The 20,038-nt window shown below is 45.9% G+C and overlaps 1 protein-coding gene across 2 annotated transcripts in view; it reads right to left on the bottom strand.

Moving 5' to 3' along the window:
• The window catches only part of GAS6 (growth arrest specific 6), a 347,916-nt gene that overhangs the window by 90,053 nt on the left and 237,825 nt on the right, over nt 1-20,038 (bottom strand). For both annotated transcript variants that reach the window (XM_078658080.1, XM_078658079.1), the window contains exons 8-9: nt 18,136-18,257; nt 1,002-1,120 (exon numbers count right to left, since the gene is read on the bottom strand). In XM_078658080.1, the coding sequence (XP_078514206.1) occupies nt 1,002-1,120; nt 18,136-18,257 (241 nt within the window). The remainder of the gene's footprint in view (nt 1-1,001; nt 1,121-18,135; nt 18,258-20,038) is intronic.

A 20,038-nucleotide genomic window follows, 5' to 3' on the forward strand; every position in this document is an offset into this window, starting at 1 on the left:
TCAGTCAACGCTATTGTGAAGCAAATCTCTCATATTTAACAAAGGATTTGCTGCCTTTCTAGTGTCATACTCCGTATTTCAGTAAATAGAAAAATCCATTGATTGTGCAGATTAATCAAAAATCTACATGGGTTCGATTATTCATCCACAGAATATACTAAGAGAAAGGGCTTGGAGGCAGAGTTCTGATCAAATCATAATCAAGTCTTCTTTTAAACTCTAGAATACAGTGGGGAATGTAGAACAGACAGTACCAACAAACATGTTTAGAGGTCAAAAATACTCATTTCTTAATGTCTTAGAAGATGCACAGGTTGGTTTCTGAGGGTGAATTCATTAAAAACAAGTGCACCAATATTACAGTTGATAAATTATGCTCTTTTAACCAATGAGTGTTCAGGACATAAATGGCTCAACTCAAACTCAATGCATTAGGAAACGAGTGTCTTGAATGCTGGATAAGCATTCACATCCAAGGATCTAGGACAAGAGGTGGCTGAACTCTTAAACGTGAGATTGCTGTAAGGAATGACAGAGACCGTGAGGGTGGGGGAGCACATCAAAGTCATAAATGTAAATTCATTAACGTAAGGAGAAGCCCTCAGGGGGACTGAGTGACCCGTACAAGCTAAATATAAAGATCATGGCTGCTGTGAGCAATCAACCCATGAGCAGACACGTTTTAAGTTTCAACCACCTTGGCACAATTCTAATACTTCTATACCAGTGTTAGAAAAAATAGATCAAACATAGACCCTTACAACAAGAAGAATTTGTTTAAAATGGACAGGCAGTGAAAGCCCCCAAAAGGCTATAGGATGAGAGAGAAAGTTTGCTGATTTTTTTAATCCTTGGCTTCATTGAAAGGCCACATTTTGATTATAATCATCCTTTGGCTAATTCGAGCTGGACAATTAACATTTTCCAGAGATCGTCTCACTTGAACTTTCCTGCTTGGCATGCATGCACAGATTACATTTCATTTTTACATTTATTCTCACCTTGTGGGCTGTTTTCGCTTAAACCGTCGCCAAATCACAGGAGTTCCACTGAACATTCTGCCTAGATACAAAGATTTGATGCTCTTCTCAGTAGCAAAAGGTACACATGGTAAAATGTCCTAAAATGGGAGAAAAATTATTTAACCATATAAAAGATTTGAATATACCTGAAGCAAGCATCAAATACTTTTACAAAGCAATAGTTATATCCCCAGTTTTAGTCACGACCAAGCATTATTTTTTTCTGTTTGAAACTATATGTATGAACACACAGAGTCAACAACTCTAAAGGGCCAATATTGCGTACCCGAATGAAAAGTGGGCAGCTACATACCAGCTGCAGGATTTAAAGAAGACTGTGCAACACATACATTCTAAAGTACAGAAGAAATATTGAAAAACAATGAGAGGGGGGAATACAGAAATCCTGGTGAGTACCAACAGAAAAAAAGGCAAAAAACTATATATATATTTTGAATAGAGTTACTACGTGAAAGAAATCAATTAATTCTAGGAATTAATTGTTCTAAATTAATAGTTCTAAAACCACAGCGACTCCAAACACTTTCCCTGTAGATATACGAGATGGGCGAATTTAGAAAGAAAACTGTTTTTGATGGTTGGCAGGGTATGCTCAGACGTGAGTCCCTTTCTCACTTTGCCACTGCATTCAAGCAAGCCCGGCTGAAGACGGCTGTAATGCCAGAAACCGGTCCTGGGAAGCTTGATTCCTGTCCAGGGAAGACATGGCTTGGCAGTTCGGGCTGGACTGTTCCCATGAGGCACAGGGTCAGACTGATTTGCATATGGCCATGTCTGAACTGGGGTGGCGGAGTGAGCTAAAGAGCGGTGATGGATTAAACCCAGATCAGTTGACTGGGGGTGAGTGTTTGTATTGTCAATGCTCCGTCCATCATCCCCTTTGGTTTTTCTTTGATGGTTGACTGAAATGGGTTAAGTTTAGAACACATTTGATTGTATCTGGTATTTTACTCCAGGCAGCAGAGTTGTCAAGCCTGTTCTCCATGTACTGCATGACTTGGAGGCAGACCCGGGCAAAATCTTTATCACGCAATCTTAATCTTGTGTAATAATCCAATATAGAATTTGAATATTTTTTTCTTTGAAGTGGTTATGCTTTTACATTTAAGATTTCTGCCACTGCAGATTGGATAAAGTAGAAAATGCAAGGAGTGGCAGAAACTGAAAGGGCTGGCATCCTTGGGCAACTGACAAAAATTCTTATAATCATCCCAACAGTAGTTCCTTCACCCAGCTGTGGATACAAACAGTTCTCTCACTGGGAAATTTGGAGAGAATGATCACTGATATCTTTCACCACAAAGGTGTCTTGGACCTTATGGCAGCACTGGCAGTACATGACTTTAACGCGGCTCCTCTCAGAGGCAACCCTCCCTCGTTGCAGTCTTGTGCAGCTGGGCCTGTCACTATTGATGGGGTTTTGGAAAACCAGTGCTCTTCCTGTAAAGATCAACACCACACTTTTCTTCTTCTTTAACTTTATTGGAATTTTTGTGACATCTCCAGCAGAGCTTTATCACCCTGGAGATCCTCCACCTTCCAGCTTACTCTCCATTCCATATGAAGTCATTCAAAGTAAAAGTAAAAGAAAAAGTTTTTGCAGCACAAAAAGTATATAAATACATATCGCAGCGTACTTGTAGGAGAGTAGGATCTGCTTACTATGGTTACCCCCACTTTTTGCTGGTGTTTCACTGATTTGTTGATTTTAGTCTGTCTGGGGCCCGGCTAACCAAGACCCCAGCCTAGCTGCTTCCTCTTTAAATTGATGGCATGTACTTTAGGTACACTCCAGATTGGTTACTGGGTTACCCTTGTGAGTCTCTAGTATATGGTACCCTAGGTACCAAGGGCATAGGTACCCCAGAGGCCTACCAGGGGCTAAAGCATGTATTATGCTACCCCTGGGAAGCTTTCCAAAATGGCACCACAGGTCTGCTACTGCAGCCTGGGTAAGGTGGTGCTTGTACCCCTTACTAAGATATAGGCTACTTATATCTACCTTTAATAACAGACACATATAAACGTATACGTCACTCCTATGGCAGGCCTTAACAATCCTGAAGGAAGAGTGCTTGGTTTTGTGTGAGAGGGTGCCCAAGCATGAACTGAGCCCCTCTACAGCTTTTGGAATCACTTCTCTGTAGCTGTTCTGAGATACAGCCATACCATATACTCATAAGTGCATTATAACCTTGCGGTAAATGCTAACTTTGGAATGGCCGCATCAAAACATGTCGTGTTTGGTGTCAAACACTTTGGAATCCTACCCCCCTCCCGCCAATCCTGACGGCGGGGGTAGAATTCCACCCTTCTAGAGGGAAATGACATGTACACACTTACCTGACCGGTAATAGTTTAAAAGAGCCCCAGCATCACAAAATGGATGCTGCTGCCACAGACACGAGTCTGACCTCCTGCTGCTGGACGAAACTCCGGCAGTGGAGGCCTGGACAATAGGTTTCCTGTCACAGGGAGGTGTAACCACCTCCCCAGACAGGCTTTAGTGTATTGGGGCTGGGCAGGTGCATTCAGCTAATGCTTTTCAGACAGTGCTGGGGACACACTTGGTGTCCCTGTGCATACCCCAATTCAAACCGGTTGCAGGGGCACTCAGACCCTGCTCTGGCGCAAAACTGGACGAAGGGGTGGAACCACCCCCTCCCCAGGTCCTCCCATAGGCTGGACCCAAGAGTAAGTACAGCCCCTAAACTTAGTATAAGTATAGGAATTTGAATTTACAGGAATTTATATAGCGCATGTATCCCAGGCGGTTTCATGGCGCTGAAGGATGCTTGACCCAGGGCTAGAGCGGCGAAGTTACTAAGGTGGGAAGGCGTGTGAAAATAAAAAGGTCTTGAGAGCCCTACGAAATTCAAGATAAGAAGGAATCGATCTAATGTAGAAGGGGAGGGAATTCCAGAAGGTGGGGGCAAGGACAGTGAATTTCAAACCCCCTGATTTACTTTTTTTGAACCGGGGAACAGAAAGAAAGAATTTGGTAGAAGAGCGAAGTTCTCTGATGGGACAATAAAAGCTGATGGCGGATGAGATAAAAGCTGGTGCAGTCCCCGCCATGGCCTGAAAGGTGATGCATCCCAGCTTAAAGAGAGCCCGTTCTTTAATAGGCAACCAATGTAGGGATTTAAGTAGGGGAGTAATGTGATGAAATCTGGGCAGCCCAAAAATCAGGCGGGCGGCCTGATTTTGGACTAACTGGAGGCGGCGAAAGGCATATGCAGGGGCGCCATTGTACACAATGTTCCCGTAGTCCAGCCGGGAAAGGACCATTGCCATCAGAATCAGTTTTAGGGCAGGAAGAGAGAAGAACCAGGAGATTTTCCGTATAGTGCGGAGGGCAAAAAAACAGGAAGAGACGACTGAGCTGATCTGGGAATGGGGGGTGAGGTGTTTATTAAGTGAGATCCCTAGTGTTTTGACTGAAAAGGAGGGCGTGGGGGGAGTGCCCAGGGAGGAAGGCCAAAAGTTGGGGGACCAAGGGCTGGGGGGTGCTACTAGTGACGACAAGTTCAGTCTTGTCCGGATTTAATTTAAGATGGTTGCAGTTCATCCAATCACTGATGAACAGCATGACGGATTGGAAGTTGAGGATACTGACTGGGGAGTGTGAAAGATGAAAATAAGTTAGAGGTCATCGGCATAGTTATACACGGTGACCTCCATTTGCTGAAGTGCAAAAATGAGAGGAAAGATATACAGATTAAATAATAAAGGAGAAAGAGAAGAACCCTGAGGGACACCACACTGAATCGGGTGAGGGGGGGCAGAAAATTCAGCGAGATGAACGGCCTGGGTACGATCTCTTAAAAAGGAGCTGATCCAGGTCAGAGCTGGGCCCCCGATGCCCGCCGCCTTGACACGGGTGAGAAGGATGGAATGATCAACCGTGTCAAAGGCGGCGGAAAGATCTAAAAGAACGAGGGCCTGGGGAGTGTTGGTATCTAATCCCTCTCTAACCTCGTTCATCACGGAGATGACAACCTTCTCGGTGGAGTGCCGGGGTCGAAAGCCAGCCTGGCGGGAGGCAAACCCCCACTCTCCTCCACAAAGGCGCCAAGAACCTGGGTGACATAAGCCTCAAGGGCTTTGGCCAGAAAAGGGAGAAGGGAGATGGGACGGTAGTTAGAGGGGGAAACGGGGTCAGCCCCAGGTTTCTTTTAAATGGGGATAATGATAGCCGCTTTATGAAGGGCCGGTACAGCACCCTGTTCAAGGGAATCATTCAGAAAAGTGAGGGGGGGGAAGATAGCAATTAGTAAAAATCTTGCGAAGGACATGCGCCGGGGCGATGTCCGCAGGAGATCCAGATTTAACACGGGTCAATAGGGAGAGAAAGGTTTCTCTTGTCAGGAGGGGTAAATGGGTCAGGGTGGACGTGGTGGAGGGAGGCTGGGGATCACAGAAGGTAGGGGAGGGTGACGGAATCTTTGCCTTGATAAGTGCAACTTTCTCAATAAAGAAGTCATTGAGAGAGTTGCACAGAAGTTGGGATGGGGGAATTTTGGGGGAGGCCCTATCAGAAGAAGCCAACTCACAACTAAAGCAAATCTTTCTTTAGACTGGTTCTCTGCTATGAGGATTCTCCCTGAAAAATAGGCGGTCTTGGCGAGAAGGATATCCCTTTTATATTCGTTGAGGATGGAGGTGTAGCGTAGTTTCGAGAGAGGGCAGTAGGCACGCCTCCAAGCTCTCTCTGCTTGACACACTGCCAGTTTTTTTGCCTTGAGGGCGGGAGAGAACCATTTAATTGCATCATGAGCGCGTTTGACCATAACGCACTTCAGAGGGGCTACTTGATCGCAGGCCCTCAGGAGCCAGCTGTTCAAGGCATCCAGTTGCCTAGATGACACAAAGCCAACCAGGTCCGGGTCAGAAGCTGATAAAGAGGAGCAGAGGGCAAGAATGTCCACTCTGCTCCAATTTCTCACCCAGGTGTGTTTGGAAAATGAAGAATTGGTATCAACACTAAGATCCAGAAAAAAAGAGATCAAAAAGTGGTCCGACCATGTACAAGGCTGGACAGTGGGGGCCGAGACGGGGGTATTGAGGGTCCAAATTTGATCTAGGGTGTGACCGTGAATATGAGTGGGAGAGTGGACACGGGAAACAAAGTTCAAACTAAGGAGGAGCTCGGTAAAATTGCAAGATGCGGCATCTTCGGCTGGATCATTGGGCCAGAAGTTAAAATCCCCAAGGAGCAAGACCGAAGAATTATTAATTGCCAGGGTTCCCAGGAGGTCCGAAATGGCGGGGAGGAAACGTGGGCAAGGCTGGGGGGGGGACGATAAACAAGAACACACATTAGGGGAACCTGAGAGGAAGAAGAACGTATGACCAGGCAATCTGCCGTTGGTAAGGGGGGGGAGGGAAGCACTTGGAAATGAAGGCCCGCACAGGCAATCAGAGCAACCCAACCTCCTATTCGGCCCTCCGGACGATCAGCCCTGAGGACAACATAGGTGGGGGGAGAGCTGCTAACACGCTGGGGAGAGAGTAGGTGCGGAACCAGGTCTCTGTCAAGAATAGTAGGTCCGGCTTGACGGAATCCAGAAAGTCAAACAGTTCTAACTGATGTTTGACGGCCGACCTAGTATTAAGTAAGAAAGCTGATAGATGTGATGACACGGGTGACGAATGAGGAGTGGAAGGGGGCCTAGGGGGGACTGGGGAGAGGGAGGGGGGGAAGGCAATATGGCAGGGAAGGTGGGTGGACGGGCCAGGCCGAGTTTGGTAATCCGTGCGCAAGTGGCCGTTTGAAGGGGCCAATGGACCTGAAGCGCAAGTAATTGTGCAGCGGAGTAGGAGTGAAAACGGACAGGGTGGAGGGCCCCTAGCCCCGGTCGGCCGCGGACGGGTGCAGACGGGCTTGCCTTTGGCGCGCCCGCTGCGCGTGTCCGCTGCGCATTCGCATGGGGCGTTGCTTTTGAAGGGCTGGTGGCGCGATGACTGGTGCGCTGCCCTGAAGACACCACTGCCTCTCCCAATATGGCGCCCGCTACCACGTCAGCCCTCCAGAACAATCGGCACTCAGCCGTGCCGGACCGGGGCTAGGGGAGCGGGGAAGAGCAAGGGGGGCAGACAGCAATAAGGTGAGGTAAAAAATACAATTTTAAAAAAATAGTGAGAATAAAATTTCGCAAGCCGAGCCCACACACGACCACAGCAGGCTCGAACCCACTGCCACTGGGTATATGGCATCCGCTGCACGTTCGCATGGGGAGTCGCTTTTGAAGGGCTGGTGGCGCGATGACTGGTGCGCTGCCCTGAAGACACCACTGCCTCGCCCAATATGGCGCCCGCTACCCCGTCAGCCCTCCGGAACAATCTGCACTCAGCCGTGCCGGACCGGGGCTAGGGGAGCGGGGAAGAGCAAGGGGGGCAGACAGCAATAAGGTGAGGTAAAAAATAATTTTTTTAAAAAATAGTGAGAATAAAATTTCGCGAACCGAGCCCACACACGACCGCAGCAGCCTCGAACCCACTGCCACTGGGTATCTGGCATCCGCTGCGCGTTCGCATGGGGCGTCGCTTTTGAAGGGCTGGTGGCGCGATGACTGGTGCGCTGCCCTGAAGACACCACTGCCTCTCCCAATATGGCGCCCGCTACCCCGTCAGCCCTCCGGAACAATCGGCACTCAGCCGTGCCGGACCGGGGCTAGGGGAGCGGGGAAGAGCAAGGGGGGCAGACAGCAATAAGGTGAGGTAAAAAATAAAATTTAAAAAAAATAGTGAGAATAAAATTTCGCAAGCCGAGCCCACACACGACCGCAGCAGCCTCGAACCCACTGCCACTGGGTATCTGGCATCCGCCGGAACCCAGTCCTTAGGACTTTAGATTACCCTGGACGAAACTCTGCAACATATATCCTGGAACTTCGACATTCTATTTCGACTAGAAGACGGAAGGATCTCCCTTGGGTTCAAGGAGTGACTCCCCTGTTCAAACAGGCACCAAAGAAGCATCTTGCCGGTCTGCATTTCCAAGGCACCCGCGGAGCTCGAAGGATTTGGGACACAGGACAAGGACTTCCAGACATCTCCAAGGCCGACACAAGATCACAGCAAAGCTGAGGCCTGTAGCCATCACGAGAGAAGTGGAACCGGAACTCCTGGACACTGTGCACATTTGCTAGTGCACCTACTTCCCGAGATTTCCCGAAGTCGTGCATTGGGCTACTCGTAGTCCAAGCCCTGAGCACCATCTGCACAGAAGATTGTGGGTTTTCACTCCACAAGTGTTCCGTGGGCCCGCTTCTTGCATTTCTGCTCGAGGACCCTTCGCGATCCCTGGTTCGTCGACTGGTGGGTCCCCACGAAGGTAACTCTTTTGTTTCTTGGGCTTCCCTGGTTGCTCCAGACGTGGCCTGACTCCCCTCCAAAGGGTGAGTCCCTCAGACCTTGCTGTTCTGCTCTGAAGCCAATCTTTGCATTCGGTATGGATTGCAGTTGCCAAGGCTTGTTGGGTCCAATCCGGATACCGACAACGCAGCACTCGACATCCGATGTGGGACAGCTCGAATTCAGCTCCTGGTTGTCATCGACGCCTCCTGGTCCTCGTGGCTGAAGAGTCAAGCTTCACCTTCTGCACCTGAAATCACCCCACATCGGTGGGTATCTTCTCATTGCCTCCCTGGTCACTGGCAAGTGACCCAGACTCTGTCCCCTCTGCTTTCAGGTTCTTCAGATCTTTGATCCACCCTTGGATCCATCCGGACACTTTTCACCTGGTCGCCTGCAGCACTCCTTTGCAGCTCGCCATAGGAAACGACGACGAAACCCGACACGAAAAGGCACCTGGCTTCCCTGGGTGAGGTAACACGAGTACTTCGGTGCTCCCGTGGGTCTTGACTCTCGAACTGTCCAGTTCGCAAGGGGTTTGCTCCTAGTCCACTCCTAATTGTCCCTAACCTTTAAAAAATCTAATCACCACTTTCTCCATGGAAGTCAATGGTGATTCACGGCTGTGTTTAGACACTACACATGTCCCCCGTGGGTCTTCTGCGTCCCTATCTTGGGTGGTTCCTGGTTGCCTCAGCGGTTCTACAGGCCCTAGGCCTTGTCTCTATGACTGTCATGGTACTTATACCACTTTCTTAGTATATGGTTTGTGACGTCTCTAGGGCTAAACGTTTATGTGCTAATTTACTCTGCTAAATAAGTTTACTGTGTGTACTTTTGCCTCTAGCCTCATAAAGAGACTAGAGGGATGTGTTTCGATTAAATACATATATTTTATATATATACCTGGTGTGGTTCTCCTTTCATTTGGTCAATCACGGGATTATAGACTGTTGAAACAAGCTGCTTTACAGTCCTTCAAGACTTAGTCTGAAGGCTGCTCTCCACAGCTACCACTAGGATAGCTTTCTATATAGGTTGTCTTTAAACCTACCATCAATAATGGTCGTTTGGACTGGTGCAAGGTGCCCACTAGAATAGTGGACAGCATATGCCAGGCCAACTTCTCACAGTACTTAATAGCGAAACAATGTTATAAACCAATCTAAAACTGTGTAAAAATAGAACACTTAAGTAACTGTCCTCTACTCATAAAGGCTACATATTTGTGAAAACAATACTTACCTTACAAGCAGAGATGTAGCAGTGCATAAAATTTGAAATCGTCACATGGGTCCATCAAATTGTTTCATTAGGCCGATGCATTTTAAATTATTAAAAGGTTCTGAGGTAAATTCACGATCCACCCATCAGAGGTAATCAGTCATAGGTATTGCAATTCATCCTCCAGAACGCAATTAAAACTATCAATTCATCACGGGGGATCAAAATCCAGACAATTGTGATTTTGATTCTCTTTCAGTTTTGTATTGTATTGTTATCGAATAACGCATCTGTCTCAATCTCTGCATCTGAAGCCTTACTGTATTGTATTTCTGTTCCTTTTCTCAATAAAAATGATTTTAATTAAAAAAAACTATCAATTCATATTCTTGCACTTAATCCAAATCAATCAATCAATCTTTTTGTAAAGCGCACTACCTACTCGTGAGGGTCTCAAGGACCTGAGGGAGTGGTTGCTGCTGCTGTTCGAAGAGCCAGGTCTTGAGGAGCTTCCTGAAGGTGAGCAGGTCCTGGGTCTGCCGCAGACGGGCGGGGAGGGTGTTCCAGGTCTTGGCGGCGAGGAAGGAGAAGGATCTTACGCCTGAGGTTGTTCGTTGGATGCACGGGACGGCACGAGGGGGAGGCTGGCGGAGTGGAGCTGGCGGGCGGGGGTGTAGAAGCTGAGTCTGTTGTTCAGGTAGGCTGGTCCGGTGTTGTGGAGTGCTCTGTGTGCGTGGGTGAGGAGCTTGAAGGTGATCCTCTTGTCGACGGGGAGCCAGTGTAGGTCTCTTAGGTGGGAGGTGATGCGGCTGCGTCGAGGGATGTTGAGGATCAGGCGGGCGGAGGCGTTCTGGATACGTTGCAGTCATTGTAGGTGTTAGGTCGGAATTCCTGCGTAGAGTGCGTTGCCTTAGTCCAGCCTGCTGCTGACGAGGGCTTGGGTCACCGTTCTTCTGGTTTCGGTCGGTATCCACTTGTAGATCCTGCGAAGCATGCGGAGGGTGTTGTAGCAGGAGGAGGAGACGGCGTTGACCTGCTTAGACATGGAGAGGGAGGAGTCGAGGATGAATCCTAGGTTTCGTGCGTTGACTGTGGGTGTCGGAGCTGTTCCCAGTGTGGTCGGCCACCAGGAGTCGTCCCAGGCGGAAGGGGTGGGACAAATTAAATCCCCTGTTCTTCAAAGAAGCCCAGAGGAATGATACTACAGAGTGACACACTAGAGTCGTCCAGCTGTTGAATGTAAAATAATGCAGGCTGGCATTGAATAAAATTAAATCTACGCAATAACGGGACAATTAATTTGTTCTTCTGTGAGATATAAAAAGAGCCCAAGAATAATATGTGCAAATTCGACTGCATTGACACCCCATAACAGGGGGATAGAGTCAACTCCTTACTGTATAGGCATTATCTGGAAAACCAAGCATCAGAGGGATATAATATAGGCGAAACCTTGTCAGGATAATATACGAACTCAACGGCGTGGGCTCGCAAGGGGATCCACATTTCACAACAATACCAAATAGCGAGGGGTAATAGACAGGGCTGCCCGCTCTCGCCCTTATTATTCATTTTAGCGCTGGAACCTCTATTGCACAAGCTCCGTGCCATGGCGGACCACAGGGGGATACACATAAATGGGGAGGTGCATGTGGTCTCGGCATACGCAGACGATATCATTTCATTAATTAACAATCTAGACAAGGTCTATGATCCTATTCCTGCGCTTTTTTCGGCGTTTCAGAAATTTTTGGGACTCACAATCCATGAGAGCAAGTCATATGTCTTCTTTTTTAATGACGTAGCCAGGACCGAACCCATTCGATTCGGTTGTTGGACGTTTCAAAGTGCGACGGTTACTTTTAAATATCTGGGTAGCCAAATATACCGGGACGTGGAGGATATATTGGATAGCAATTTGACTCGCTCTATAACATCGCTCCGAAAGCAAATATGGTTCTGGACTTCCTTACCGTTATAGGTAACTGGGTGTGTAGTCATAGCTAAAATGGTGATGCTACCAAGACTAAGAGCTTATTGTTATGAAGACCAGCTGAAATGGTTGGTGTACTGGATAGTGGGCCGCAACTTAGGAGAAATATCCATGACTCCCCAGGCGTGGGAACGTGGGGAGCTACATGCACTGCTGCTACCAGGCAGCAAGATTCCGTTGACGGCATCACCACTTTTGCGGACGGCTCTGTTATACTGGAAAAAGGCCACACGTTACACTAAAATAAAAACACCCTATGCCCCAAACCTAACCCTAATGGGCCTTCCACTACCAACAGGGAGGGTGACTCTTCGACATATAAAGGCATGGGTAGAGAAGGGTGTATCCACGATAGGCGCTTTTTCCACCCACGGCACATTGATGAATCACGATACATTTGTATGGGAGAAGGGAGTTAACAAATAGTTTGTTTCTGCTGCATCCACACATTTCTCGCTATACTGCATCCACACATTTCTCGCTATATATAAAAACGGTTTGGACCCCGGGAGGGGAAGAGCCGCAGACACATGCACTAACAAACATGCAATACTTGATGGGAGCTGGCAGTCACCTGACAAAGTGGTTGACCCGAAATAGATGGGACATGGATGTTGGGCGCACACTCACGGATAAGGAATGGGGGATGCTGTTGAAACACCCAAGTAAGGTCTCTAGGACCCCAAAGTTTAAATTTATACAGCTGCTGATTGTCCATCGTGCATACTTGACTCCCCACAAGCTCAGCCAAATGTTCCCAGAGGTATCAGGTGATTGCCCCCGCTGCCACTCCCCAAATGCCGGTTTACTGCACATGTTGTGGGACTGCCCAAGACTCATTCATTATTGGTCATCACTGCAGGAACTGGTGAATAGTGTAGCGCAGAAGAGAAACATTCGGTCATTGGAATGTCGCATACTAGGCCTAGCTCCCAAGGGGAAGAGGGGTAGCCCTGCCCGCAAGTTTACGAACCTTGCACTGATCTTGGCAAAAAGAAATATAACCATGAGGTGGAAAGCTACCAGACCGCCCCTATTATTAGATTGGTATAATGAGGTGGTTCGATGGGGAAGGGCGGAGGGAGCTGAACTTCAAAGAGAGGAACAGAAAGGGAGGCGAAAGATAACCATCTCGCTATACTGGAATGCACTGTTGCAGGAATTTGTGGCAAAGGACTTACAAATATAGAAATGGAGTGTATAGCCTGTGGATGCAAGTTTTGTCAGGTGGTAAAGGCAGAATAGGGTATGGAACAGTCTACCTCTCCGTGTTATTGCTCATGTCATGGACTTTGTAAGTGACAATATGTACCACAGTTTCATCATGAGGGATGAACACAAGACATGTATGAAAATGCTGGTTTGAGCCCCGGGGGGGTGGTGGGTGGGTGGGAGTTTCTTTTGATTTCTTTCGTTCATGCGAGGATGCATCTTTTAGTAGTGGAGTGGTGTGGCTCACTGGTTAGAGGCGGCAGACCCGGGAGCAGAAGTCGGTCCGGGACCAGGGTTCAATTCCCGACGCGGCAGGGTCGTGGACCAGGGTCAGCGGACTCGACAATTCTCGCCTCGGTGCCTACTCTAACCTGGGGTCCCACTCGGCAACTCTGGGCATTAGCTTGCCTAATCTCCACAACGGCCCCATCAACGCCGGGGATGCCTGGCTCCACCTTGGGGATTCCCAGTAGGGACCATCCCACAGGGAAAGCCAGGACGGGTTCCCCAGCGGTATACAGCGCCGGGACGCCCCTTTGCTGGGGCAGCTGTGCGCTTTACAAGTATACGACATTTAACATTTAACATTTATGATGAAAATTGTTGGATATACCATTTGTATTGCTGAGAAAATCAATAAAAATATGTTTTAAAAAAAACCTTGTCAGGATAAACCGATGCTGTAAATTCTGCACAAAGGTTAAATACGATCGTACACCCTGTTTGATGGGGGGGCATTAGGTATAATCTGAAGGTGGATTTATCTCTGTTTAACTCCCTTTTATCCACGGCGGCCTTTGTCAGGAAAGTCTCCTTAAGCCTTGCCTCAGTAATATGTGCACAAATGAGTGGGGCCGCAAATAATTCACGTAAACCCAAATCTGCTAAAGAGCGCTTAACGTACTGCAGCTCTGGGATCTTGTGTACAAAATCCAGTTTTAAACAGTCCTACAATAGGCCTTGATTCAAGGTTACAGACTCCCGTCTCCATAACAAATGCCACAATAAAATTGGTGCAAGCCGAATAAAATCAGAAATAGAAGGTCTATGCCGTTCACTGTGGCATATGAAGTTCGAGCAGCTACTGGGCAGAGATAACAATGTTTTAATAAACGCATCAATACTTATGGCAGTAGATATTGACCATTCCTATACCCCCGCCCCATATATGGCACTGGCGATGGCTTTAGCTGTGCATACACTTAATATTTGAAGGATGGGCTTTGACCTCAACATCTTCATGAATTTAAAAATGGCCACTATACTTTTTTCTAGTTAGAGGGCTTTATTTGACACCATATTTTTCCACATGTACTTTTGGCCAAAGAAGATCTTCAAACATGAGAATGTTTCTGCCTCCTCTACCCTACAATTGTCTATGTAGAAACTTGGAAGTTTCTTTAGTTGTTCAACAGCAACAAATAGATAGGACTTAGCTTCATTTACACGGAGATCCAAACTATCCATGGTACTCGTATATTTCTATGTGAGCCTCTGCAGGGCTTGGTCAGTTCTAGCTATGAGCACAGCATTTTCTACATAGAGTAGTATCGGGAGAGGGTTGAATCAATGTAGGCTACATCTTAACGGACCCCGCCAGAACTGCTTTCACCCTGTTTGCATAGAGAGAAAAAAGGAATGGTGTGAGGACATAGCCCTGTCTAACGTCCCGCTCAATCTCAAAGGGTCTGGTACACTCCCCCTCCCCGACTACATCTACCTTATGAAGTCAATTATAAGCGCATTAACGCCCATACTCTCCATAATGGCCCACAGTTTGGAATGGGAGACTCAATGAAATGCAGCCTAGAGATCTATAAAGACCATAAAAATGTGGCCTTTCTTGGCCACCATATATTTAGCAATTACCATAATTCAGTTGAGGCACTGGTCAATTGACCCTTTCCCCTTCCTAAAACCATACTGTTTTGCTGTTAAAATATTTCTCTCCTCCCCCATTCCTCCAACCTGTTTAACAGCAAGCGTCCCATTAGCTTGGTTATACTGTCAATCATGGAGATGAGTCTATAATTTGTGGGAGCACCTTGTCCCCTTTCTTATGAATGGGTATTATTATTGATTGCTTTCAAGATGTTGGAGGGCCCTTCTTGGCTATGGCATTAAAGGTGTTCATCAATAACGGGGCCCAGACCAAATGTCTGAGTTCAATGTGGTAAAGCCTGCACTAAAGTGGTTTGCACGAGTCAGACATATTGGCCGTACCGATGCGTGTTGTATAGTGTTCTGTGTAAAGCATGCTAAGGCATTTTAGATGCATCAGCTCTGTAGAGCAATGTTGAATAAGAAACACAATATAAAAAATCATCAAGGACGTTCGTATTATTAAAATCTAGGATAATGCTCCTAATTTTAATGGTATATCAGAAAATCACCTCTACCAAATCTTCAGTAAATCTTTTTCAAGCAGGTCTTATGATCTCATGACAAGTCTACTTATAGACATTAATTACTGCATGTTGGTCCAAACATTTGTGCCACCTCACTTCATGTAAACTTCTTCAATTTCCCCACCCAACATGGCAGACATTACAGTAGCACTCCTTGCAAATGTAATATTCCACCTTCGATATAAGAAAACTGATCAAACATTACACAGTCATTTAGGACTGGGATCTTGTTAAGCCAGGCTCACTGCAACAACTGAATTTCAAATATATCTATATACTAAGCAGTGTCAACCTGTCTTGTAAGTCTAGCCTATCAAGGCATTCCTAAGCAGTACATTTCAAGGTCTGAAGCTTTGAGGACACCAGTAGGGTTCAAAAAGGACCATTTAATAAAGGAATTTAAAAGTGCAAGTGATGTAGATGTACCCAACGCAAGAGGAAATACGTGGTAAGAGTTAACATGAGATGGTTTTTAAAAACTTGATTTTCATGATGGGGTCTGGAAAAAAAAACTAGATGGCAATACATACACGATTGGACCAAAACAATAAAAGATTTGGGTCACTGGTACATTGTCCCTGCTTGGAAATATGGATATTAGTAAATATGCCACAAAACAGTATGGGCCTGATCAAGAGTTTGGCAGTCCTCTCGCAGAGCCCTATGCAGCACTCCGCGGGAGGACCGTCAAACCTGTAGTGAGACCACCCGCAGGATTGCTACTGGAATACAGGTCGGATGGATGGTGCTGCGGCTGTCCTATGCCGGTGACTTTCTAAGGCTCAAAGGAGAGACTTTCCTACACCGGAAGAAATGCACCATGTTGTGCATTTGCTCTCGTGCAGAAACTTGGGGGTGCAAATCCAGAGGGGCACACCATGTAACCCCCCCTGCATGCACCCCCAGGCACAGAGGCAGCATGGGGCCCTTGCCTCTCCACCACACTTTCCATAACAGGTTCACCGCCATGGAAAGGCTGGCGAAAAGGCAACTTGCATATGGTTGGTGGTGGCGCAGCAGCACCGCCAGCATATTACTCTACCCGACTGCTACGCCACCACCACAGGATCACAGATCCCTGGCCGCTGCAGAAGTCTTGTGGCGGTACGACTGCCATGCCAAAATACAGTGCACGTTGCTGCAGTTTGGTGGTGGCAGGACCGCCACAATGGGTTTGGTGGTCTCGTAGTCAGGTCCTATGCCTTTACTTTTGGCAGATATCAGTACATGTCATGTAGTGATGGCACAATACAGAATTAAATTGTTGGTTTCCATCAACAGCAACTGGACACTCTAATTAACTGACCTTCAATAATTGTATTTATAATTTAAGCTTTTTGACAAACATTCACAGTGCAATAAGAAGGAAGGATTTTTTAGTATACCATGTATTAGTGCTTTCGGCTGTAATGACTGTGCTTGTTCACAACGTATTCTATCTCATCAATTTGAACAATATGTCAGCATTTCAAGGAATAGTTGCTTGTATATGCCCAATAAGACTCACCCTCAATTCCAATAAAACTCCAAAGGACCATATTGTGCATTAAATAAATATGCACAATACCAACTGCACCTAAGAAACAAATGTGAATGAGAAATGTATATCTGCATTCTTGTAACTGTAACCACTAAAGAAGCTGTGCTTTTTTTCTTATAATAACTGGGTTTTTTTTAGCATCTCTTTCACTTCTTGGCACCCCAGATCAGAGAGTGTAGATTAGCTTGCTCAACTCCAAACTTTGCTTTCTTGTTACAGTTAAAGTTTGTCTTCCTTTCTCATGATCTCATACCCCGGCACCGGTGTACTCTCTTTCTTTTATTATGTCATGTGATTCTCATTGAAAGCCTGTATTTGGAACCCTAAATTGTCGTGCCCTGCCTTTACTCAGCTCACTTATTTTAAGTCGGCAAAATCTGTGATTCACAAATAATAATATTTCTTTTTGTTAATAAACCCATTCAGACTGGAGCTAGTGCGTGCACAGAAGTTCTTTGACACAAATGAATCACATTAGCCTATTTGAAGGCTTCTAAAAAGTAACACAAACTGATCATGTCACACATTGGCAGTGCTAATGACATTTTAACTAAAACACTTTGTACCCAACTGAAAGCTATCATACTTATTAGCATAGCAAACACAAGGAGATGATGGACCGAGCACTGAAACTCACCCCCAGTCACAGATCTGGGTTGAATCCATCATCATTCTTTAACTCACTTCACCACCTCAGTTCAGACCAAGCTATAAGCAAGTCATTCTTGACCCGGTGCCTCACGGGTACAGTCCAGCCCGAATTGCCAAGCCAGGTCTTCCCTGAACCGGAAACAAGCATCCTGGGACCGGTTTCTGGGTAACACCCTTCATAGGCCAGGCTAGCTTGAATCCAGTGGCAAAGTGAGCAAGGGACCCATGCCTGGGCATACCCTGCCAACTTGGGCCGAAGAAAGCAAACACAAGGAGATGATGGATGGAGGGCTGGAACTTTTCAGACACTCACCCCCAGTCACAGATCTGGGTTGATCTCTGTACTGGGGTGAATGTATGACATTGTTCTGCATTCTGTCCATCAATTGTTCCTTTTGCATACTTATTAGCATGGCCGGACTGAGAACAGCAACCAGACCTGGCAATCTGCTTGACTCACAAGCTATTTTCAAAATTGCAAAAGTGACTGCTAATGACGACGATGAAATCCCATTTACTTAAAACATTTCTGGCCATTGATTCTGACCCCTCTTTAGGTCTCATAGAGCTAGTGATATCTGTTGCCTCGCCCATGTGTCTAATTTCAATTGTGTTTTGTTGAGTGATGAGCACCCCATAGCTTTTAGTTAGGTGCATACAGAAAAATGTATTAATAAAATAATAAAATACACACGCAAAAAATACCTCACAGTTGTTCATGTCACGGGATAGCTTGACTCCGTCTCTTCCGTCACAGTGGCAGGTGTAGCTTCCAAGTGTGTTGACACAGGTCTGTTCACACGGTTTATCCTCACATTCATCCACATCTATCAAGGACCAAAGATAAAGGAAATAAATGCTGCTACATCCCTAAAAATGATCTAGGTTCAGAATCTCCAATGCAAACATCAGATGATCTACAATTTATTCCAGTGTTATTTCTATTTCCCCCCAAACAGGGATTGAGCCCTACAAGGAAACAATGTGATCTACAATGTAAGTCATGTTAAATCAAATTAGCTTTCCGCAGCTTTGGGTGTATATAAGTGCTAGAATGTTTTTTAATCTGCTCCAAACTGGACACTCACCTAATTCAGTTTTATAAAGTCATAGACAAAAGAGAACAGTAGCATGTTTAATGCCACCAAGGATTAGCATATCAATACAAAGTGAAGCATAAGGGTCTACATCAAAAAAGAGATTGAAAGCGGGGCCCAGTTAACTACAATAACAAGGTTTAACATGAGTAAATAGCCTTTCAAAAATATCAGGAATCAAAATAACCTAGTAGAGCTTCAATAAATGATGGGATTAAAGGAAAACAGAAAAACGCTTTTGACTACCTCTACATGATGAGGTACAACTTTTCAAGAACGTAAAATGCGGATTATAACCAACCATGGGCACCTCTGGCAAATATGTGGTCAGTCAGTGAAAGGAGTTGTCTTTGTTCTGGAGAACAAATCAAGCAGTGGTATTGTATTCTCAATGAAGTACGCTGGCAAAGAAAAATAGTTAGCCACATGGAAGAAAATGTCCCACCACATAGCCTACATTTGGGCAGAGCAGAACCACCAAGTGGTCCATTCTCTGGTTAGAGCCTCATTAGTGTTGTGCCAGAGATATTTATGCATGGAAGGGTTCTCTATTGATGAAGGATGCCCCACTAATGAAACACTGTTGCCAGTTATGTTGGCAGACAACTCATGATTCTCTGGGTAAACCATTTGTTATACTGTAGTCTGGCACATATTTTGCCTAGGCACAAACAATGAAGTTTGCAGATCAATTTGGGGAAGTCAGACTGCTGGAATGAATCCCGGACCTATCGAAAGTAGCCAAACAACCTTTTCACTTCTACCAAACAGGTGATGAGATCTTAAGGTTTCCAAAGGTTTTCCTCTTTAATACCTGGCCTAACTCAAACAAGGCAGGAGAAACTCCAGTAATACATCATTTACCTCATAGTTTTAGAAAGGTGAAGCAGGCCCTTACCCGTGCTTCCCTGGCTAGCAGTGCTTGAATCCGCTTTTCGAAGAAAGGTGTCAAAAATTCTCCTTAGATAGGGTATCTTGACAGCTTCCCAAAAACTGGTCCTTAAAACATGGCTGACTGCAGGACCATTCAAAATAGTTTCATGGACTGGTAATTTTAACATTTTATTTTACAGTTTTCTAAAGCACTGACCAGTCTGAATAGATAATAAGACTTAACACAAAAGTTAAAATTTACCAAGTATAACAGTAGACTTAAAAAAAAGAGAGGGTCTAAGCATAAAGGAGTACACTCAATTTGGTAAAAGACATGGGAAAAAATGCATGATAGACTAAACAGAACAAATATATAAAGTCTTGATCCAAAACCATTTAAAGCATGCTAGAGAAAAATAATAATTCACAAAAATGGCTAACCCTCCGGGTAGACCAATACTGTCTGGGTGTGGTTCAGTTTTAGAACCTCTGGGCCACTATGTTAATTTCTTTTTGAAGGATTTTGTGCCTGCTACTGCGTGCTACATTAGAGATAGCATGCACATGATCAATTTGATTGAAAATTACTCCTTTGATCCTGTACATGAGACTCTATGCACATTAGACGTAGAGTCTCT

This window comes from Lissotriton helveticus, chromosome 8 (genome assembly GCF_964261635.1).
Source record: "Lissotriton helveticus chromosome 8, aLisHel1.1, whole genome shotgun sequence".
Classification (NCBI taxonomy): Eukaryota; Metazoa; Chordata; class Amphibia; order Caudata; family Salamandridae; genus Lissotriton; species Lissotriton helveticus.